The 24,690-nt window shown below is 38.0% G+C and overlaps 1 protein-coding gene across 7 annotated transcripts in view; it reads left to right on the plus strand.

Moving 5' to 3' along the window:
* The window catches only part of PPP3CC (protein phosphatase 3 catalytic subunit gamma), a 95,965-nt gene that overhangs the window by 23,557 nt on the left and 47,718 nt on the right, over positions 1 to 24,690 (plus strand). For all 7 annotated transcript variants that reach the window (XR_004350281.1, XR_004350282.1, XM_032634330.1 and 4 more), the window contains exons 2-3: positions 22,984 to 23,181; positions 23,517 to 23,641. Coding sequence is in view for 5 of the 7 variants with exons in the window: in XM_032634330.1 (XP_032490221.1) it covers positions 22,984 to 23,181; positions 23,517 to 23,641 (323 nt within the window). In the remaining 2 variants the exon portion in view is untranslated. The remainder of the gene's footprint in view (positions 1 to 22,983; positions 23,182 to 23,516; positions 23,642 to 24,690) is intronic.

The following is a 24,690-nucleotide window of genomic DNA, read 5'->3' on the forward strand; positions in this document are numbered from 1 at the left end:
ACAGGTAAATGGATAACCATATGGTATATCCTCACAATGGAGTACTACTCAGCAATAAAAAGATACAAACTACTGATATATGCAATAGCACAGGTGAATCACAAAATAATTATGCTTATGAAAAACACCAGACACAAAAGACTATACACTGGACAGTTCCATTCATATAAAACTAGAAAGTGCAAATTTATGTGTACTGACAGATCAGTGGTTGCCTGGTGCTGGAGGCAGGAGACAGGATTCTTCAGGAGTAATAGAAATGTTTTATATCTTGATCGTGGTTGTGGTTTGACAAGTAGAGACATGTCAGATTTTATCGAATTGTACACTTCAGTGGATACAGTTTATTGTACCTAAGTACACCTCAATAAAGCTTATTTTTAAAAAAGAAGTTATGGAAGCTGTACCCTAAAATTAACACAGGATTTAGTGCAGATGACTTACTTTGGCTAAAACAAGATTGCAGGTTGATAGACTACTGCAAAATTGAATTGAAAACCTGAAAGAAGGAAATAGAGACTCCCTCTGAACTAGGGATTAGTAGTTTGCTTTAGAAGGATACAAATTTACTTTGAAATATTGCCTAGAGTTGAAATGCCTCCTTTTAAAAGTGTGCTTTAGGGATAAAATATTCGCACTTTATGGCTAGCTTCAATACATGGATGTATTTTTAGTCATCTTTTATACTTACTAAAGAACTGCAAATCACACAGAAGGACAAAAGAAATGAACAAGGGATATGATGTGTATAGATAATTTATAAATGAATAAATTCAAATGGCCAATGAACATGTGAGATTATAGATGTATGGACAAAGATATTTGTTCCCACATTATTCATAATAGCAAAAATAAATAAGAATAACTGCAATGTTTAATAATAGCAGATTAATTAGGTGAATTATATTATTTCCATGATGCAAACTTTGAGAATTATATTGTAGAAGAATGTTTGTTGGTGTAAGAAGATTTTAGTAGTGTAATACAAAATTCAAAAGACAGATTACCAGTGAAGGATTCTGGAATATTTTCCAAAAGACAGATTACTAGATTGTATACTACAACTGATTATAAAATAATATATTTCAATATTAAAAATTTTAAGATACACACCAGAATTTTAACAGTGGTTATCTTTGGTTGATGGCATTCTAAGAAATTTGTTTTTGTTTTTATGGTAGTTATTGCTTTTATGCAGTTTTTAAAAATTTTTTAAATTGAAGTATAGTTGATTTACAATATTTTGTTAGTTTCAGGTGTCTAGCAAAGTGATTCAGTTATATATAATATATTTATATTTTTATATTGTTTTCCATTATAGGTTATTATAAGATATTAAATATAGTTCCCTGTGCTATACAGTAAATCCTTATTTTTAAAAAAATTTTTATTTATTTTATTTTTGGCTGTGTTGGGTCTTCGTTGCTGTGCGTGGGCTTTCTCTAGTTGTGGTGAGCAGGGCTACTCTTCGTTGCAGTGCAAGGGCTTCTCATTGCGGTGGCTTCTCTTGTTGCGGAGCACAGGCTCTAGGCGCACGGGCTTCAGTAGCTGTGGCACGTGGGCTCAGTAGTTGTGGCGCATGGGCTTAGTTGCTCCGCAGCATGTGGGATCTTCCTGGACCAGGGATCAAGCCCGTGTCCCCTGCATTGGCAGGTGGATTCTTAACTACTGTGCTACCAGGGAAGCCCTACAGTAAATCCTTATTGCTTATCTATTTTATGTATAGTAGTTTGTATCTGCTATTAAAAAAATTCTTCTGCATTGAGTATATAGTTTCTTCGATGTAGAGAAATAAAGAGTAGCTTGAAGATTAGCAGAAGGTTGAACATTAATACTATAGTATTCATTATACTGTTCTATTTTTGTAAATTCTTTGAGAATATTAAAATAGCTTGAAAACCTTCACTTTATTTACAGCACTGTATGAGCCATATTTATCAAGCATAACTCCATTTATGAGGCTATTTAATGGCAGGTTAAAGGGTCTTTAAGCTTGATTTTAATAAATGCATAGTATAATAAAAATTTATTCACATTAAATACAAAGCAAATTATCACCTCTAACTGCTGGCTGATTTAGATTTAACTTCCAAACAGGAAGAGATTTTGAGTTTGGACACAAAGATCTGTTGATGATGTACTGATGATCCATTAATGGTCAGTAATCTTTGGGAATTCCCTGACTGTCCAGTGGTTAGGACTCGGTGCTTTCACTGCCTGGGCCTGGGTTCAATCCCTGGTCGGGGAACTAAGATCCTGCAAGCCATGTGGCATGGCACCCGCCCCCCGCCCCGCAAAAAAAGTCAGTAATCTTTCTAGCCTTGTAGAAACAGATGGTGAATTTTCCTCTTTGACATCCAGCAATACACTGATTCCTAGGTGAGTTGCAGCCAAATTGGATATTGGTAGTATTTCTCTTGATTAATTCATTTATAATAGTTATATACATTTCTAAATTCTAATTTTATTTATTTTTTGAATAAATAATATGGTATAAAATTTTAAAAGGTGTGTAGCAAAAAGTCTTCTATTCCCTGACTCTGGGCCACCAGTTCCCTGCCTTGGGGATGTTAAAGCCGACCACCAGGAACACATCTGTGTCTTAACAAAAATAAGTTACATTTAGCTTGTTGCAGCAAGGAATAACATATACTAGAATAACTGTGGGGCATCTCAGAAGGAAGGAGTTAGAAAAGAGGATATACAGGGTTTTAGGAACTGAGACTGGTCATAGAGTGATTTTAGGGTGGAAGTTAGTAGTCTGGGCAGGGACTGGCTAGAATATGTAATTTAGGTGAATTGCTGGAATGGTCAATGGTTTTATCTTTGGTACAGCTGAGTCCCTGAGGAGTTACTGTCAGATCAGCTTGTCTGTGGTACTGGAACATAATGAGCCGATGTTAAAAAAAAAAAAAGTTAGAACTTAGGTAGTCTGTAATGCATATTGTGGTTTGGTTTGGTTCACTTTATCTGACTTTTTTTTTTTTTTTTTGGCTGTGCTGGGTCTTCGTTGCTGCGGGCTTTCTTTAGTTGCGGCGCGAGGGCTTCTCACTGTAGTGGCTTCTCTTGTTGTGGAGCATGGGCTCTAGACACATGGGCTTCAGTAGTTGTGGCTCGCAGGCTCTAGAGCGCAGGCTCAGTAGTTGCGGTGCATGGGCTTAGTTGCTCCGCGGCATGTGGGATCTTCCTGGACCAGGGCTTGAACCCATGTCCTCTGCATTGGCAGGCGGATTCTTAAGCCCTGTGCCACCAGGAAAGCCCTATCTGACTTTTAAGTCATAGTGTTTTTCTGAGTGTTTGGGAGCAATCTGTAGTTTCTGTTTCAATTTTTACTCTTTGCTTCTGATCATTTGTTAACTAAGCTGGGGGATTTGCCATTTAGGGTAAGTGATCAGTCAAGATCTGTATCTTTGTTAGATAGGCTGTGAGTGTTTATCAAGCTTTTTTTTTTTTTTTATCAAGCTTTTGATGGTAGTAATTTTGACCTCTGTAAGCACCAAGCCACTTTTTTCTTTTTCTTAGATGATTGGGTTTTTTTTTTTTGCGGTACGCGCAGGCCTCTCACTGTTGTGGCCTCTCCCGTTGCGAAGCACAGGCTCCGGACGCGCAGGCTCAGCGGCCATGGCTCACAGGCCTAGCCGCTCCGCGGCATGTGGGATCTTCCCGGACCGGGGCACAAACCCGTGTCCCCTGCATCGACAGGCGGACTCTCAACCACTGCACCACCAGGGAAGCCCTAGATGATTGTTTTTTTTGTTTTGTTTTGTTTTGTTTTCGTTTTTTGGTTTTTTTTGCTGTACACGGGCCTCTCACTGTTGGGGCCTCTCCCGTTGCGGAGCACAGGCTCCGGACGCGCAGGCTTGGCGGCCATGGCTCATGGGCCCAGCCACTCTGCGGCATGTGGTATCTTCCCGGACCGGGGCATGAACACGTGTCCCCTGCATTGGCAGGCAGACTCCCAACCACTGTGCCACCAGGGAAGGCCTAGATGATTGTTTTTTGAATCACCTGTTATGATAATGGCTGACTGCAGCATTTAAGACTCTGGAGATCACACACGTGGCATCTGTAGCAGACAAAACCTCAAACAAGAATTATTATTAAAGTTTGAAATAATGTCCCATATATCCCATATCTATTTGGATCTTCCTTTGGTAACCAAATCATTTTTTCCCCTTTAATTTGGATATGGATTATTCACCTTTGCCTGTGTCTGAAGAATTAGTCTTGCATTTGGTGATTATCAAGGATAAAGGTCTTGGTAGTACTAGGAATAAAGGGCAGGGTGTTTATTGACAGTCTAGAATCTTGAACCAGCAGAGAGAGAAGAAATAGCCAAGAGAATAAAGGGCAAAATCATGGAAACTGCATGGTAATCAGTGGCTTCTGGCATCTGAGAGATTGTGTTCTGTTGATCTTGGCCATAAATGGTCTATTCACATTATCTTCTGCTTTTGGACCAAAACAATTCTGGAAATCCTAGCTCAGACACAGTGTCTGGCCATAGCAATGATGTCAGTAATACACATAATTAATTTGTTCTCCGTAGTGTTAATAGTTATAAGTACATGATACATACCTTAACAGAAGTTCTTTTGACATGTTTCCACAAGGCTCAATTCTTGATCTTTAGATTATCACTGGGAGATTTAGGTGAATGTAAGGAAGAAGCAGAAACTACTTGTTGATGTTGAGTCTGTAGGTTTTACTTAATTTATTATTATTAACCAGCCTTATCAGAATGGAAGAGAGTGGAATCTTCTGTTAAAGTACATAATCAGTTTTATAAGGAGTCAGTCATTGATTATTCTGAAAGTAAGAATATGTTCTGAACAGAGGACATTGACACATCTCCAGGCCTTTGATTTATCCTATAAAATGTATTAAGAATTTCACCAATACAAGCTTATTTAAACCTAGAGATAAAATCTTTTTGTAGACAGCTATTGTGTCAGTCTTTGTATATAAATGTATCTTTAACCTGAAAGATGTACAAACATTGAAGCATATCTACTTTTAACACATTTTACTTACACATGATTACCTTAGGAAGGCTGTACTCTTTTCATTCATTAGTTTTTTTTTCTTTTTACCCCATTTTAATAAAGCAAAGAGCTCTCACAATAGTTTGAGTTAGTTAGAAGTTGGAGAATGCCAAACAGAGCTAATAATTTCTGTAATCCTTCAAAACTATCTTTAATAAGGTAAAGGATCAAGTCTTTGTGTAACCTAATGGTCATTTAGTGTAAACCCAAAGATACTGTAGGTGTGAGAAACATCTTCACAGTTTTATTATTCTGAATTTGGAGAAAAACAAAATCAAAGAGAATTGTTATGTGACAAAATATTAGCTGTGACTATCCAGAGGTGAGAAGTAGTTACAGGCAGTATCTTTAAAAGCACAACAATAAGTGACAGTGTTTATTAGGAATGTCAACTTGTTTCCAAAAGTAAGGAACTTAAAAAAAGAAGATTTATGAGTTTGTGAAAAAGCACAGAGTTAATAGAATATTTTGATGATTTAAGGAATGTCTTCCCTGAGCACAGAATAACTTTGCTCTTTTAACAGAAAGAAAATCAAATTCTAGTCTTACTTTGTTTATTATTCATGAAAGAATTTGCATTAAAAGGATTTATAAGCCATTATTCCTTATGAAAAATCCCTCATATCTGACCAGTTTTGTCAGAAATTTTAACGTATTTTCTTTCTCCCTTCAAAGGTTTTTTTTGTTTGGTTTGGTCTGGTTTGGTTTTTGTAGCTACTACAAACCCAGACAAATAAAGTATACTAATTCTCATACTGTCTACCCTTATGGTATGCTGTCTTATTTGTCTTTCACTATATTCTGTCACATTTTGGCACGACCAGAAATTTCTCTTTTTTCCCCCAGCTTTATTGAGGTATAATTGACATATGACATTGTGTGAGTTTAAGGTGTACAATGTGTTGATTTGATATATTTTGCAAAATGATTACCACAATAGCATTAGCTAACAATGTATAACACCATATAATTACCATTTCTTTCTTGTGGTGAGACAGACATTTCTTATTTGAAGACCAAATTATTCTCTTTATTTCTAGTTGAGCAAAAGCACATCTGATACCATACATTCACATTCCCCTGTCTTCACACACATTCTTTTACATTCATTCAAAATCAATAACAGAAGACATTGTTAAGAGTTAAAGGTTGAGGGACTTCCCCATGGTCCAGTGGTTAGGAATCCGCCTTCCAATGCAGGGGACACGGGTTCAATCCCTGGTCGAGGAACTGGGATCCCACATGCCACAGGGCAACTATACCCGCGAGCTGCAACTACTGAGCCCGTGCGCCACAAGTAGAGAGAAGCCCGCATGCCTCAACGAAAGACCCCACATGCCGCCTGCCGCAACTAAAGTCTGACGCAGCCAAATAAATTAATATTAAAATATATATATATAAAAAAAGAGTTAAGGGCTTCCCTGGTGGTGCAGTGGTTGAGAGTCCGCCTGCCGATGCAGGGGACACGTGTTCGTGCCCCAGTCCGGGAAGATCCCACATGCCGTGGAGCAGCTGGGCCCGTGAGCCATGGCCACGAAGCCTGTGCGTCCGGAGCCTGTGCTCCGCAACGGGAGAGGCCACAACAGTGAGAGGCCCGTGTACCGCAAAAAAAAAAAAAAAGAGTTAAAGGTTGAATGAGAGGGAAATTCTGAGGGCGTTAGAAATGAGTAATCTTATAACTTCCAGAGAGTTACAAATTGTAAGGGCTTTCCTTGTTTCTTAAGCATTAATTAATCTCTAAATTCTCTTTAGGGTGAGGCCAATTAGTCTTTTCCAGGTTTTGTATCTCCTAGGCACATCAAAATAGGGACTAATTGCTAGAGATCGGGGAAGCCTACATAAGCCTGATTTCTTCAATAAATGTTCTTTTTTCCTGGTGTTTGGGAAGTCTTTCAGGGAGGCACTTTTAGAATTTGAATTGCATTTGGAAGCCTCCTCATATTAAAGAATGCAGACCACTGGGTATTTAGAATTCTGTTTCCTATCTTGTTTTAAGGTGCCTCTCAAATAAACAATTTTGTTCATGTTAAAAGTTCCCCAAGAGGACTTCCCTGGTGGCGCAGTGGTTGAGAGTCCGCCTGCCGAGGCAGGGGACACGGGTTTGTGCCCTGGTCCGGGAAGATCCCACATACTGCGGAGCGGCTGGGCCCATGAGCCATGGCCGCTGAGCCTAGGCGTCCTGAGCCTGTGCTCTACAACGGGAGAGGCCACAGCAGTGAGAGGCCCGCGTATTGAAGAAAAAAAAAAGAATCCACCTGCCAATGCAGGGGGCATAGGTTCAAGCCCTGGTGTGAGAAGATCCCACATGCTGCGGAGCAACTAAGCCCGTGTGCCACAACTACTGAGCCTGTGCTCAAGAGCCCGCGGGACACAACTACTGAGCCCGTGTGCCACAACTACTGAGCCTGCACTCTAGAGCCCCAAGCCACAACTACTGAAGCCCATGCGCCTAGAGCCCGTGCTCCGCATCAAGAGAAGCCCGTGAACCGCAATGAAGAGTAGCCCCCCATTCGCCACAACTAGAGAAAGCCCGTGCGCAGCAACAAAGACCCAATGCAGCCAAAAATAAATTAAAAAAAAAAAAAGTCCCCAAGAGGCCATTTGTAATTTGAAATTTTTCCTTGGTGAAATTATGCCGTTTGTTGAGTATATTCATAATCTGAAAATGTGAAGGAAACAGATAGAGGAGGCACAGAGGAGGCAAAGATTCAGGCTGAGAAAATACCATGTGACCTGCAACGATTGTTAAGGGTGGCACTTTTGCAACCATATGTCTCCAGAAGACATGAAGTGACACCAAAGATAAGCCGTCATCAATTGAGGGCCGATCAGAGCCTCAGCCCCAGCTAGACAGAACTAAGCAAAACACTTCTTAGGATTGTAAGGACTAAGGAAGGTCCTTAGAAAGTTTCAGAAAAATTGACCCAATGCAGAGTTTGCCTAAAGATACTGGTCTAATGAGACCTTCTGAACTTGTCAGCCTTTGGGGCTGGCTGGAAAATACACTTATTAGGTCCTAGTCTGTCCTCTGCCTATGGGCTTCCTCTTATAGATGAATGACACTCAAGATACTGAACAAGCAGACAGATGATAGGAATGCTGTTAATTAGGTAGAAGCCGGATTTCACTCCTGAACAGAACAATCTGATAAGACTGAAAGTCAGAGGACCCACGTATCACCTTAACCCTGAAGTGCTTGAGAAAATTATTGAAGATCAGGTAACTCACTCTAGTAGGCAGGGTGGCCTTGAGCAGGTGGAAATCAAGTGGCCTCATATGTGCACACTGTTACAAAGTCATGGGTCTCCCCAGAAACAAGGTCAGCTGAAGGATTTATTTATAGTTAAAGAAAAAAAAGTTAGGTTTATTTAACTTGCTGCAACAAGCAGAGAGAACTAGAGGGATCTTCTATATAGGGGAAGGCAGTTAGGAAGGCTACTCATTGGATACTGTTGTTAGATGAAGGACTATTGTTGGATTTTAGGGTGGAAGTTTGTAATCTGGGCAAGGACTAGTTAGAATTTGTAGACTAGATGAGTTGCTAGAACTCATGATGAAGTTCTAGTGTTAGATCAGATCTAGTGTCTATGCAGAGTTACTGTTAAATTAGTTTGCCTGAGGTCTTATCTTGAAACATGGATCTGAAGTATCTGGTATTAAAAAGAATTTGAGCTTAGATAGTCTGTGATGCATGTTGTGGTTTGGTTTGGTTCACTTCATCTGTTTTATGAGTCATAGTACAGTTATAAGTTGGGACTTCTGTTTTGATTCTGAGAGGCTGCTGGTGTTAGTTTCTTATGTGTATAAAAGTACATTTGTAATTGTTGAATGGCTTTAGGAAAAAACTTTGACTTTAAGAATTCAGTATTAGTTTTCTATTGCTGTGTAACAAATTACCACAAACTTAGTGGCTTAAAACAACGTTTTTTTAGCTCCTAGTTCTGTGGGTCAGAGGTACATTCATGGCATAGACTTCTCAGAGCTCAAAGGCTGAAATCAAGGTGCCTACCAGGCTGAGTTTACATGTGGAGGCTGGGGGAAGAATCTGATCTTTAGCACATTCAGGTTTCTGGCAGTTCCTTGTGGTGGTAGGAGTGAAGTCCCTATTTTTAGCTGGGGGCCACTCCCAGCTCCTAGAGTCTGCCTTCATTCCTTGCTCCGTGGCCTGCTCTATCTTCAAGCTAACAATGGAGAAATTGCACATCAAATCCCTCTCATGCTTCAGCTCTCTGAACTCCTATATCTGATCTCTAAATCCAGATTAAAAGGTCTTCTGTGATTAGGTCAGGTGCACCTGGACAGTATCCCTATTTTAAGGTCATCTAATATGGGACCTTAATTATGCTTGCAGACTTCCTTCCAGCAGTACCTAGATGATTGATGGAGTAACTGGGAGAAGGTGTGTGTATACCATGGACCAGGCATCTTGTGGGGTCTGCCTTCTGCTAACCACAGTGCCTTTGTGTGTTTTGAAGCATAAGCCACAGAACTTCCTCTTTGTCATCTTAGTAACTCTTGGTTGCTTATAGGTGTAACTTAAATTTTAATGTTGCTGGTAAGAGTCAGTTTGGGGTATAGCTCTGCTGATTTGAGAAAAGTCTTATTTATGTATAAAACGGATTAACATAAGGAAAGTTATTGCCAGTGGGATTGCCTTTCTTTTTGCCCTTGTCATCTGTTACTTTTCTTTTAATAAAGTTTTTTATAAAAACTTGGGCAGAGCAGATAGGAAAAAAAAAAAGCTGTCTGTAGTCCAAACACTCTTGCTTATACTTTCATCCTTTTCTTCCAATTTTTATTGTTCAATTAAAAGAATATCATTATGATCATATAGTGTACAAAATAATTGTATACTGACTTCTTATATACACTTTTTTCTGATTATAAAAGTGATACAGGGTAATTGGAGAAAGTTTAAAAATAGGCAAGTCGGAAGAATAAGATAATTTAGGATCTTGTTACCTAGCACTAATACTTGGGTATATTTCCTTATTGTGTTTTCTAATGCATTATTTAGTCACAATTTAGATCATATCGTATGGCTTTATTTATTTGGATTTATTTTATTTATTTTTTTTTTTTGTGGTACGCGGGCCTCTCACTGCTGTGGCCTCTCCCGTTGCGGAGCACAGGCTCCGGACGCGCAGGCTCAGCGGCCATGGCTCACGGGCCCAGCCGCTCCGTGGCATGTGGGATCTTCCCGGACCGGGGCACGAACCCGCGTCCCCTGCATCGGCAGGCGGACTCTCAACCACTGCGCCACCAGGGAAGCCCTTGGATTTATTTTTAAACAGAGTTAAACACTGGACCACTTGTCAATTTTAAATAAAAGGTATTTGGCATATTACTTATCACCTATGAGTTTTTTGTATCCTAACCTTTAAAAGTGACTTCTTTAATTCTGTGTGAATTTTAGATTCATAAATATGCCTTTTATTTTTAAAATTTTACATGTGTATGTACATATATGTATATTTATGATCAGTATCTTATGGGGGAAAAAATAGAGAGGGAAAAAAATAGACAAAGCATTCCATTGTCTGTTCAAATTGACTCACTCCCTCAGGGTCCCTGACAGCTGAGTTTTCACGATACCTTATATTTTAATATTATCAGTGGACCAAGGACATCAGCGTTTCCATTGGCTCTTCTTCCCTCTTGCTTTTTGAGACAAAATACCATGGCTCTGGCCTCCCTGTGGGGAACAGCAGCTCAGGAGAAGAAAATGCTTTGAAAAGAGGTCTTTAAAGAACATTCCAGACTTAGAGAGTGAAAGAGAGCACCTTGTGCCTCCTTTCCCATCTTCTCTTGGCTTCTCATACTGACTAGAATGCCAAAATGTCTCAGCTGAAGGTGCAGACTGATATCGGGCAGTATTTCCCTGCTGAAACATTGATAGACTGGGCACTCGCTATATGAATTTTTAAAGAGTACAGAAAATCATTATTTGAGTTACTTGTTAATGAAAATAGTTTGTTTTATTACCTACTGTCCTTCTGTTTTTGAGGAGAGAGGTGAGGTAAAGACAAATATTTTGTTTTGTAATGTTCCTTGCAAAGTGTCCAAAATGTGATTTGGATGTGGTCATCAACCATGTCAAGAATGATTCTATTTTAACAGCGGCATGAAAAAAATCATTCTAGAAACACATTTCTTAGGACTGGGAAGGAACTGAAACATAGAATTTGCACATGAGTGGAAATTTGATCTCTGAGTTACATAATCTTCCTGAAATCAACCTAGACTTCTGAGTCTGGGGTTCAAAGTGAATAAAGCTAGACTTGAAAATCTTTGGTATCATGACTTCTGCAGTTTTTTCCTTAATTTTAATTCAACTCTGACTGGGGTCAGCTAGGCTCAAGTGTTTTTGCATTAAAACGGTTTTTAAAAAATTATTGACGTATAATATACAAAAGTGCACATATCCTAAGTGTACAGCTTGATAAATTTTCACAAAGGAAACATACTTGTGTAGCCAGTATTCAAATCAAGAAAACAGAACATTACCTACAGTAAGTGTTGAGGTAATTTTCTTTCAAGAAGGCTATGTAGGTGATATATTTTCTGAGTCCCTTTGATTTTCTGAATGTCTTTCTATGACCTTCACATATAATATAAAGTATTTGGCTGAGTACAAAACTTACAAGTTACAACCTTTTCTCCCTAGAGTTCTACACATATTCCAGTGATGTTAGAAATCTAATATTCTAGAAAAAAAACTATCATGATTTAAGTTTCTTCTTTATCCTTATAATTCAGAATTTTTTCAAGAATGTGCCTCTTGATTAGTTTTTCCTGAAATGCAACGATTCAGTGTGTTTAAGCAAACCTTTCTATATAGCTCAGAAAAGTTTTCTAATTTGTTTTGAGTATTTTTCCTGTTACATTTTTTCTAGTTTAGTTTTTCAGGAATATCATTAACCTCTTATTTTGGCTCTCCATCCTCTATTCTTTGTATGTCATTGTCTCTCACCATTTTCATATTTGTCCTTTTCCTTTGTATTCCAAAAGAACTTTTCTAGTTTGTCTTACATATTATATACTTTATTTTTATCAGTTTCATTTCTGTTCTTTGCTCTCTCCTAGCGTTCTCCTAGAATTGTTACACAGTCAGTTCTGTTGTAATGGTTGTCAAAATTCATTGAATTGTATGCTATGTAAAGATGATTAAGAAAAAAAGCATATATCTGATAAAGGACATACTCAGAATATATAAGAACTTTTATCAGTCAATGGAAAAAATATATTGAAGAATTTTTTATTTTTTATTTTTTTTTGCCGTACACGGGCCTCTCACCATTGTGGCCTCTCCCGTTGCGGAGCACAGGCTCCGGATGCGCTGGCTCAGCGGCCATGGCTCATGGGCCCAGCCGCTCCGCGGCACGTGGGATCCTCCCTGACCGGGGCACGAACCCGTGTCCCCCGCATCGGCAGGCAGACTCTCAACCACTGCACCACCAGGGAAGCCCCCTGAATAAATTTTTAAATGGACAAAAAATTGGTTGATTAGGCATGTCCCAAAAGGAAGATAGCCAGATAGCCAATAAACAAGTGGAAGCGTGCTCAGCATCACTATTCACCAATGAAATGCAAATTAGAACCACAAAGAGATAGAAGTAGACACTCACTATAATGGAGTAAATTTTAAAAGTGACCAATACCAAGTGTTGGCAAGGAGTAGCTGGAACCCTCACACCTTGCTGGTGTGGCTAAAATGGTATAAGACTTCAGTGAACTGTTTGATGAAACCTATGCCTACCCCCCTAACCTTGCATTCCCAATCCTGGGTGAAACAGGTGCTTACATCCACCATAAGACAGATAGAAGAATGTTCATAGCAACATTATTCATAGTAGCTCAGAATTGGAAAGGTTATCTAACACATTTTGCTGCCCCTAGCCTTATTAATGCAGTCATGCTAAACATGTAGCAATCTGCTTTTAGTTTAATATGTGCTATTAGTGAAAATTTATGTAGGGTATCCCCCCCCAGTTTTCTAATTTTTGAAATGTTTTTCAAATTTCTTAAAACTTTTTTCTTGAAACTAGTTTGATTTTGGAGCACTAAAAGAAAATTTGTTGTACAGTTAGCCTGGAGCACCAATTATAAAAATGCCAACTTTTGGTCTGCATTTAGCCCCAATACTCTTTTATTCTTGGATCATTCTTAAGTTTCATTAATTTTAACTGCTTTTTGAATCTTACACATTACTTTCCTATTTGAATGGTGCATTTATTTATTTATTTATTACTCACTGCACTAATTGTTTGCTCAGATTAACTTGTTAATGCTGTTTCATTTTTTGAATAAATACTAAAGAGCAGTGCTGTTCAATATAACTTTCTGAACTGATAGAAATGTTGTGTATTTATGCTCTCCAATATGGCAGTCACTGAGCACATGAGGTTATTAAGCATTGAAATGTGGTCAGTGCAACTGAGGAGCTAAATTTTAAATTTTATTTAATTTTAATTAATTTAAATTTAAGTCTAAATGGCCACATGTGGCTAGTAGCTACCTTATCAGACAGTGTAGCTCTAGAGTTAAGAAGGATGAATTGAGAAAAATACAAGAATTTAGAATGATATGAAATTAGGAAAAAATGCATTTATCATTTAACTTAGAACATTGGTTCTCAATCTGCACATTAGGATTACCTGGAGAGCTTTTTGAAACTACCAGTTTCTGGGACACTAATCTAAAACCAGTTGAATCCAGATTTCTAGAAATGGATGAGGGCATTATATTTTCAGAAACTTCCTAGGTTATGCTAATGTACAATTGGAGTTAAAAATCAGTAAATTATAGTAGTGCTTCTTAATGTGCACCTGAGCATCTTGTTAAAATGCAGATTCTGATTTCAATATATCTGAGTTAGGCCAGATATCCTGCACTTCTAACAAGCTCCTGGGTGATTTTGATATTTTTGATCCCCAGACTAAACTTTGAGGAGGAAAGAATTTTAGGAGGAAAGGTTGAGCAGGAGTTTACCATATCTGAAATGAACATTTGGTGGCATAATTGTAGAATTCAACAGTTGATATCTGGCTCAGACTTAGTTTCTATATGTCTCAACAATAGTGTGCACATAATATATACCTCAAAGTACTTAATTAGAAATTGATGAAGAACCAAACCTTTTCTCTGACCAGTGTCTAGGGAAGAGGTTTTGTTTTGTTTTGTTTTGTTTGGATATAATAGGGAAGAGCTCTCTGAAGAAGTAACATTTGAGCAGAGAATTGAGTAGAATGAAGGGGCTACCATGGCAGGTATGCAGTGGGCGTGACTGAGGTTCATGGCAACCAGCTCAACAGATAACCCAGCAGCTTTCACCACTGAAATAACAAAGATAAGAGTAGAAGTAAGTGAAATAGGGACCAGGAAAACAATAGAAAAGATTAACAGAATTAAGAATTGGTTTTTGAAATGATTAACATAATTGACAGACTTTAGACTGAGAATAAAAGAGAAAAGACAAATAAATAAATTAAGAAATGAAAAAAGGAGACATTACAACTGATACCACAGAAATATAAAGGATTATAAGAGACTACTGTGAACAATTATCCACTACAAATTGGGTAGCCTAGAAGAAATAGATAAATTTCTAGACACATTTAACCTATGAAGACTGAATTATGAAGAAGTGGAAAACTCTGAACAGACCAATAACAAATAAGGAGACTGAATCAGTAATCTAAAACCTCCCAACAAAGAAAAGCCCAAGACCAGATGGTTTCATTGGTGAAATCTACCAAACATTTTTAAAAAGAATTCATACCAATCCTTCTCAAACTCTTCCAAAAAATTGAGGGGGAGGGAATGCTCCCAAACTCATTTTTTTTGAGGCCAGCATTACTCTGATACAAAGGCCAGATAAGGAAACTATAAGAAAAGAAAACTGCAGACAAATATCCCTGATGAATAGAGATGCAAAACTTTCAACAAAATACTAGCAAACCTAATTAATTAACAGCATGTTAGAAAGATCATTCACCACAATCAAGTGATATTTATCCCTAGGATGCAAGGGTAATTCAGCATATGCAAATCAACAAATGTGATATACATCACATTAATGGGATAAAAGATAAAAATCATATGATCATCTCAATAGATGCAAAAAAAGCATTTGACAAAATACAGCATCTTTTCTTGATAAATACACCCAACAAATTGCATATAGAAGGAACATACCTCAACTTAATAAAAGCCATATATGACCAGCCCACAGCCAACATCATATTCAGCAATGAAAGGGTGAAAGCTTTTCCTCTAAGATCAGGAGTAAAATAAGGGTGCTTACTCTCACCTTTCTTATTCAACATAGTACTTGAAGTCCTAGCCAGAGCAATCAGGTAAGAAAATCAATCAATCCAGATCAGAAAGTAAGATGTAAAATTGTCTTAGTTTGCAGATGACATGGTCTTACATAGAGAAAATCCTAAAGACTCCACCAAAACAAAAAACAAACAAAAAAACTGTTAGAACTAATAAACAAATTCAGTTGTTTCAGGATACAAAATCAACATACAGAAATAACTTGTGTTGCTATACACTAACAATGCAATATCTGAAAAAGAAATAAAACAGTTCCATTTACAATAACATCAAAAACAATAAAATACTTAGGAATAAATTTATTCAAGGAGGTGAAAGATCTGTACACTGAAAACTACAAGATTTTGATGAAATTGAAGAAGACATAAACAAATGGAAAGACATCCTATATTCATAGATCAGAAGAATTAATATTATTAAAATGTCTATACTACCCAAAGTTGTCTGGAGATTCAGTGCAATTCCTATCAAAATGCCAATGGTTTTGGGCTTCGCTGGTGGCACAGTGGTTGAGAGTCCGCCTGCTGATGCAGGGGACATGGATTCGTGCCCCGGTCCGGGAAGATCCCACATGCCGCGGAGCGGCTGGGCCCATGAGCCATGGCCACTGAGCCTGCGCGTCCGGAGCCTGTGCCCCACAACAGGAGAGGCCACAACAGTGAGAGGCCCTCATACTGCAAAAAAAAAAAAAAAAGCCAGTGGTTTTTTCACAGAAATAGAAAAAACAGTCCTAAAGTTTGTGTGGAGCCACAAAAGACCCTGAATAACCAAAGCAATTGGAGGAAGAAGAACAAAGTTTGAGGCATCATACATCCTGATTTCAAACTATACTGCAAACCTCTAGTAGTCAAAACGGTATGGTATTGGCATAAAATAAAAACAGACACACAGGCCAATGGAACAGAATCAAGAGCTCAGAAATAAACCCTCACATATACAGTCAACTAATATTTGACAAGGGAGCCAAGAATATTCAATGAGGGAAAGGATAATCTCTTCAATAAGTGGTGTTGGGAAGGCTGTATAACTACAATGCAGAAGAATGAAATTAGACCACTCACAAAAATTAACTCAAAATGGATTAAAGACTTAAACATAAGACCTGAAACTGTAAAACTCCTAGAAGGAAACGTAGGGAAAAAGCTATTTGACATTGGTCTTGGTGACAATTTTGGGGGTATGACATCAAAAGCACAAGCAACAAAAGCAAAAATAAGTGGGACTACATCAAACTAAAAAACTTCTGCCGAGAAAAAGAAACCATCAACCAAGTGAAAAGGTAACCTACAGAATGGGAGAAAGTATTTATAAATCATATGTCTGATAAGAATATCCAAAGTATATAATAAATTCATACAACTCAATAGCAAAAAACCCAAACAATACAATTTAAAAATGGAAAGAGGGGGCTTCCCTGGTGGCGCAGTGGTTGAATGTCCGCCTGCCGATGCAGGGGACGCGGGTTCGTGCCCCGGTCCGGGAAGATCCCACATGCTGTGGAGCGACTGGGCCCGTGAGCCATGGCCGCTGAGCCTGCGCGTCTGGAGCCTGTGCTCCGCAACGGGAGAGGCCACAACAGTGAGGCCCGTGTACCACAAAAAAAAAAAAAAAAAAAAAAAAAAAATGGAAAGAGGAACTGAATAGACATTTTCCCAAAGGAGACATTACAGATGGCCAACAGGTACATGAAAAGGTGCTCAACATCTCTAATCATCAGGGAAATGCAAATTAAAATCATAGCAAGATATCACCTCAGACCTGTTAGAATGACTGTTTTTTTTTTTTTAGTGTGGATACACTTAAAGTGGCCTTTTCTATCACCAATCAACTTTTTTTTTTTTTTTTTTTTTGGCTGTACACGGGCCTCTCGCTGTTGTGGCCTCTCCTGTTGCGTAGCACAGGCTCCGGACGCGCAGGCTCAGCGGCCATAGCTCACGGGCCCAGCCGCTCCATGGCATGTGGGATCCTCCCAGACCGGGGCACGAACCTGTGTCCCCTGCATCGGCAGGCGGACTCTTAACCACTGTGCCACCAGGGAAGCCCTCTAGTCTTATTCTTGTTTCCCCAAATCCACGCTTATCCAAACCAGTGGTACTCAGAAGTGTGGTCCGTGGACCAATGTCTGTCCACGAATTGTTACTAACTGCAGTAAATACAGAGAGTGAGCATTTAAAAACTTTTATAGCAGCTTGACATTGGCACAACATCTATGCGTGTGATCATTTTTCTAGTAATTTATTTTTATTGCATTTTACAAAGTACAGTTTTTCCACTTGTTGATGCTGGGGTGGGGGCAGTTCCAACAGACAGTTTACAAAGCACTACTCTAGATCCTCTATTTTTCACTCAGAAATTCTGAACTCCGTGTATTCATGTGGCCACATAGGGGCTGGGGCAAGAGACATGAAGACCAGTAAACTATGACTATGTGATGACTGGGAATACAGGTGCTGATTATCTGAGATTAGTGAGCATGAGAATTGCCTGGGGTACTTGTTAACCATGCGGAGGCCTGTGTAGATCTCCAAAGATCCTGATTCCACACGTATGAGACCTAAGAATCTATGTTCTAAACAAATGCCTCTGATCAGTTGATTCTGATTAATTTTGTTCCTGGATATGTTGTTTAAATCAGGATACTTGAGAGTAAAAGGAAGCATTGTTAATAATTACATCAGGACAAAATAAATAAACCAGGATACTCAGACATATGGTCACTCTTGTCTGGGGCATATTTTTTTACACAGAGGTTTAAAGTTTACTTGGAAAGTTTCTACTGTTTCCTTTCATTAGCAAACTTAGCTCGATTTCCTTTAGTCTTCTCTGGATTGTGGCTCTTCCCAGTTTTCTGTGAATCAATCTCAGCTATCGTATGTATAGAACTATCCAGTACAAGAAGGGAAATGGAATTCAGGGCTCTAAACATAGCTAGGGGTAACTTAGAGGGTGGTAAGACCCACTCCTTTAAAGTTGAAGATTCTTTTATTCTGATTTGAAGGATATTGATTTTTAAAATAACCCTTACCATTTATGATAAAACTCTCCAGAGAGTGGGCATAGAGGGAACCTACCTCAACATAATAAAGGCCATATATGACAAACGCACAGCAAACATCATTCTCAATGGTGAAAAACTGAAACCATTTCCTCTAAGATCAGGAACAAGACAAGGATGTCCACTCTCACCACTATTATTCAACATAGTTTTGGAAGTCCTAGCCACGGCAATCAGAGAAGAAAAAGGAATACAATTTGGAAAAGAAGAAGTAAAACTGTAACTGTTTGCAGATGACATGATACTATACATAGAGAATCCTAAAAATGCCACCAGAAAACTACTAGAGCTAATCAATGAATTTGGTAAAGTTGCAGGATACAAAATTAATGCACAGAAATCTCTTGCATTCCTATACACTAATGATGAAAAATCTGAAAGAGAAATTAAGGAAACACTCCCATTTACCATTGCAACAAAAAGAATAAAATACCTAGGAATAAATCTACCTAGGGAGACAAAAGACCTGTATGCAGAAAACTATGAGACACTGATGAAAGAAATTAAAGGTGATACCAACAGATGGAGAGATATACCATGTTCTTGGATTGGAAGAAACAATATTGTGAAAATGACTATACTACCCAAAGCAATCTACAGATTCAATGCAATTCCTATCAAATTACCAATGGCATTTTTTATGGAACTAGAACAAAAAATCTTAAAATTTGTATGGAGGCAAAAAAGACCCTGAATAGCCAAAGCAGTCCTGAGGGAAAAAAACAGAGCTGGAGGATCAGACTCCCTTAATTCAGAGTATATTACAAAGCTACAGTAATCAAGACAATATGGTACTGGCACAAAAACAGAAACATAGATCAACGGAACAAGATAGAAAGCCCAGAGATAAACCCACGCACCTATGGTCAACTAATCTATGACAAAGGAGGCAAGGATATACAATGGAGAAAAGACAGTCTCTTCAATAAGTGGTGCTGGGAAAACTGGACAGCTACATGTAAAAGAATGAAATTAGAACACTCCCTAACACCATGCACAAAAATAAACTCAAAATGGATTTGAGACCTAAATGTAAGACCGGACACTATAAAACTCTTAGAGGAAAACATAGGAAGAACACTCTTTGACATAAGTCACAGCAAGATCTTTTTTGATCCACCTCCTAGAGTAATGGAAATAAAAACAAAAATAAGCAAATGGGACCTAATGAAACTTCAGAGCTTTTGCACAGCAGACAAAGGATTAACAGACGAAGGATTAATCTCCAAAGTATATAAACAGCTCATGCAGCTCAATATTAAATAAACAAGCTAATCCAAAAATGGGCAGAAGACCTAAATAGACATTTCTCCAAAGAAGACATACAGATGGCCAAGAAGCACATGAAAAGCTTCTCAACATCACTAATTATTAGAGAAATGCAAATCAAAACTACCATGAGGTATCACCTCACACCAGTTAGAAAGGGCATCATCAGAAAATCTACAAACAACAAATGCTGGAGGGGGTGTGGAGAAAAGGGAACCCTTTTGCATTGTTGGTGGGAATGTAAATTGATACAGCCACTATGGAGAACAGTATGGAGGTTCCTTAAAAAACTAAAAATAGTTTTTTTGGTGTTTTTTTGGTTTGTTTTTTTGTGGTATACGGGCCTCTCACTGTTTTGGCCTCTCCCGTTGCGGAGCACAGGCTCCGGACGCGCAGGCTCAGCGTCCATGGCTCACGGATCCCAGCCGCTCTGCGGCACGTGGGATCTTCCCGTACCGGGGCACGAACCCGTGTCCCCTGCATCGGCAGGCGGACTCTCAACCACAGCGCCACCAGGGAAGCCCCAAAAAACTAAAAATAGAATTACCATATGATCCAGCAATCCCACTACTGGGCATATACTCAGAGAAAACCATAATTCAAAAAGACACATGCACCCCAATGTTCATTGCAGCACTGTTTACAATAGCCAGGTCATGGAAGCAACCTAAATGCCCATCGACATACGAATGGATAAAGAATTTGTGGTACATATATACAATGGAATATTACTCGGCCATAAAAAGGAATGAAATTAAGTCATTTGTTGAGATGCTGATGGATCTAGAGACTGTCATACCAAGTGAAGTAAGTCAGAAAGAGAAAAACAAATATCGTATATTAACGCATGTATGTGGAACCTAGAAAAATGGGACAGATGAACCAGTTTGCAGGGCAGAAGTTGAGACACAGATGTAGAGAACAAACGTACGGACACCAAGGGGGGAAAGCCGCAGTGGGGTGGGGGTGGTGGTGTGATGAATTGGGCGATTGGGAGTGACATGTATACACTGATGTGTATAAAATTGATGACTAATAACCTGCTGTATAAAAATAAAATAAAATTCAAAAATTCAAAAAAAAAATAATAACCCTTACCTAAAAACTTAGGACTCTCCTGGAACTTTCTTTTATGCATGTTGTCCCAAGCCAATCTTAATTCCTCTTAGTGTTCCTGGCTCAGCTGTGTCCCATTTCTCTTAGCTAGGCATAATCCCCTTGATCCATTTCATCCTTACTTTCATTTAACTGACTTGTTTACTTGTTTTAAATAAATTACAACTGAAGAATTTGAGAGAAAGAAAAAATATCTTTCTAAATTTCCTCCTCAGGAGCTCTTTAGGTTGTTGTCACCTCTACTTACGTAACTTTTATGATATATAAGAAAAACGGGTTTCCTGTTTTGTAAACTGTTCTCTGATTACAACTGAGATTGGAGGAAAATGATTTTTATTAGTAAGTAATAATACTACTGGTAGAAGTCAAATAATATCTGTGGATCTCTTGTCTCTCATACTACCTCTGTTATGATACATTTTTGTCAATTCCAACATATTTGATTTTGTATTATTTCATCTTGTTTTTAGTGGGGTTTTTTTTGCCGTATGCGGGCCTCTCACTGTTGTGGCCTCTCCTGTTGCGGAGCACAGGCTTCAGACGCGCAGGCTCAGTGGCCATGGCTCACGGGCCCAGCCGCTCCGCGGCATGTGGGATCTTCCCGGACCGGGGCACGAACCCGTGTGCCCTGCATCGGCAAGCGGACTCTCAACCGCTGCGCCACCAGGGAAGCCCTGTTTTTAGTTTTTTGACCAATTTCTTTGATTTACAAAGTGGGCAATTAAAAACAATTTAGTGAAAATTTAAGTAAACTTGTTCAGGACTAACCTTCACCCTGTCTTATAGACTCACCAGATGAATGAATAAAAGATTCATCATAATATTTTATTTTTGTCTTATTTTAGATTTAGATTATCCTACTAAAATAGTATATTGATATTCCATATGAATTACACAAATTAAGACTAATTTGTCCTTTAAATTGAGACAGTTTTAAGAGGGAAATGCGATGCTATTAACAGTTATACTAGGAGAGCAGCTGAAATCTAGGACTGTCCTGAGTAAACTGGGATGTATATGGTCCCCTATCTCTGGATAATATTTGCTGGTTGGATAGCTACTATGATATTTTCAATGCGCTTTGAATAGTCAAAATGAGTCAAATTATAGCTAAGAGCATTATAAAACTTACCATAGGACTTTCTTTACTTGTAAAATATACAAAATGGAATGGCTAGATCAAGTCTAAAATTGTTTAAGTGCTTGTAGATTTCAACTTGGTTCTTAATAATACTTCCATAAAGCTAGAAGTGGAATAACCAGACAGTAACCACAAATTGAAATGAATCCCTCCTTTAAAACTTATGGTTTATAGACTTGTGGCTATTAGGTCACAGGGAATCTAAAGTAGACTACATTATAAGATAGGTAAAAGAAGAGGTGATAGCCAATTTAAAAATGTCAAAATATTTTTTCTGTTCAAGTTGCTAATTTACCATGATGTTGTATATAAACTTTATATCCAGTGTACACTGAAGTTAGTTGTTAGCATTTCCAGATTAGAAAACACAGCTAGACCTCCCATACCTATTTTTCTCAAGTTTATGCTCTGTTACTAGAGCAAGTTATTCTGTGAAAGAGCTCCATCCTGTTAGTTGTGTTCTTGTTATCAGTAATATTTTAGGCAGCTACCTTTTATTAATACATATGTACATACATAAAAAACATCTATGATTCCCCTGATCAGGAACTGAAGTCAAACTTCCAAGACATGGTTTCATTAGGTCTGTTCTTTGGAAGAAATAAATGCCCTTTTAGTGTTGTGATTTCTTTTCCTTCATTTTTTAAAACCATAGTTTCATTTTTAACACATTTTCCATAGATAAAAGATACTCATATCATCTAGTCGCTTGTTTCACTTTTAGCTTATCTACTGAATCAACTTCAAGTCTTTCATCTTTATATGTATAACATAATTTATACACACACACACATATATCTTTTAAATGACTTTGACTTTAACTGCGGCCTTTTAAAAAATTAGAATCGATCATCTATAATATATAGTATCTTCGATTTTTTTTCCTATGTAGTTCTGGTGCTGTGGATGTGAAATCGTGGTGATGCATTAGGTTTAATTTGTTACATAAAAGTAATGTGTTTATGGTTTTTCTCTATACCTTTAACTGTTAAAATTTTTTTTTTCTCTCTTCCTAGCTGTCCCTTTTCCTCCAACACAGCGGCTTACTTTGAAGGAAGTATTTGAGAATGGGAAACCTAAAATTGATGTTTTGAAAAACCATTTGGTGAAGGAAGGGCGACTGGAAGAGGAAGTAGCCTTAAAGATAATCAATGATGGGGCTGCCATCCTGAGACAAGAGAAGACTATGATAGAAGTAGATGCTCCAATCACAGGTATGAGAAGTATTCGCATGGTGGTACTTAGATTTGAGCTAATTTGAGAAGTGATTACAAATAACCAACTAAAATGTGTGATCATTATTCTAGGAATTGTGAGCAGTCTTAGGGTTGTTTAGTGTGTGTTATTCATTGAAGAAATACAATTTAAAATGTCTAATATTTCCAGTAGGACTATTTCATATTGATAGATTGCCTGCAATTATCGAGCAGTCCAGTCAAAAGCTAGACTGGTTTAAGTTAAAAGTTAAACTGTGGTCCTATTGGTGTAATGCCCTTTCTCTTCTAAGACATAATTTTTCACCTCACCCTAGGTCTGTTTTTTTTCCTAGTATGTGGTGACATTCATGGACAGTTTTTTGACCTGATGAAGTTGTTTGAAGTTGGAGGATCACCTAGTAATACACGCTACCTCTTTCTGGGTGACTATGTGGACAGAGGCTATTTCAGTATAGAGGTAAATATTAAACTGGATGTGTTGGAACTATCATATTATCTTTTTTAAAAAATTTCTTTCCATTCTTCAGTAGAAGAAATTAAAATGAGAACACACTGGCAGAATTTATAAACTTTGTTACTTTCAATAATTAAAGTGATAGAGAGATGTTTTAATTGATATAAAAAGAACTATTCCTTTTATTAGCCACTAAAAATCTGACATATAGAAGGCTATGTTAACCCTGCTTTGCAAATAACTTAAGCATTTACCAACCTTTCCTCTTTGTAGATAGTGTACAGGCTGTATATAAATGATATAAATTGCTGTTCACCCTAAGTGGGGTTTGGATTAGCTCACCTTAATTATAAAACTATAAGCTGCTGAGCTACATTGAACGCTTAGATTAACTGCCAATGCTGAATAATCAGGCACTTAGCCTCTTGTAGGAATAACTTATGATACCGTTGCACGTAGGAAGTACATGTTCATTGAAGGAAAAAGTGATTACAGTTAATGAAGTTAATGAAAACTCACAATTTATATATTTTGAAAATTGTATGATGACAGGAAAATGGTTAGATTTAAAACAAAGTATAAGCTTTTATGTACAAAAGATAAAACTATTTCAAAACCTAACGGAATGACTTGAGTACAGTGGAACCACAGTACATTCATATTTAATGTCCGTTGATTCAGCTGTACATGCTTGGCAGATAAAAGAGAAGTAACTTTTGAAATAGTGCAGGTAATCGAATTTATAATATCCCCAGAATAAGCATGAGATGAGCAATTGAATCTGCTTGCTGTTCTTGCAGTCTTTAGTTCTGCCTCTCCCTCGTAGTATGGGACCCTCACTGTGCCATGTGGTTAAAGGTTTATTGTTCATACAGCATCACTCCTAAATACAAGTCAACCCTCTCACCTGGCACTCAACCAAAAAGCAGCTGTGATACTAAAGCTGCCAGAAAAATAAACAAGAGAAATACATCTTACTCTTTAGTTAGATAGATAGTCTAAGTTCATGAATCAGAAAAGTTCAGTGTTACCTTGCCAGTGTCTCAAATTTA

The sequence above is a fragment of the Phocoena sinus genome, chromosome 6 (genome assembly GCF_008692025.1).
Source record: "Phocoena sinus isolate mPhoSin1 chromosome 6, mPhoSin1.pri, whole genome shotgun sequence".
Classification (NCBI taxonomy): Eukaryota; Metazoa; Chordata; class Mammalia; order Artiodactyla; family Phocoenidae; genus Phocoena; species Phocoena sinus.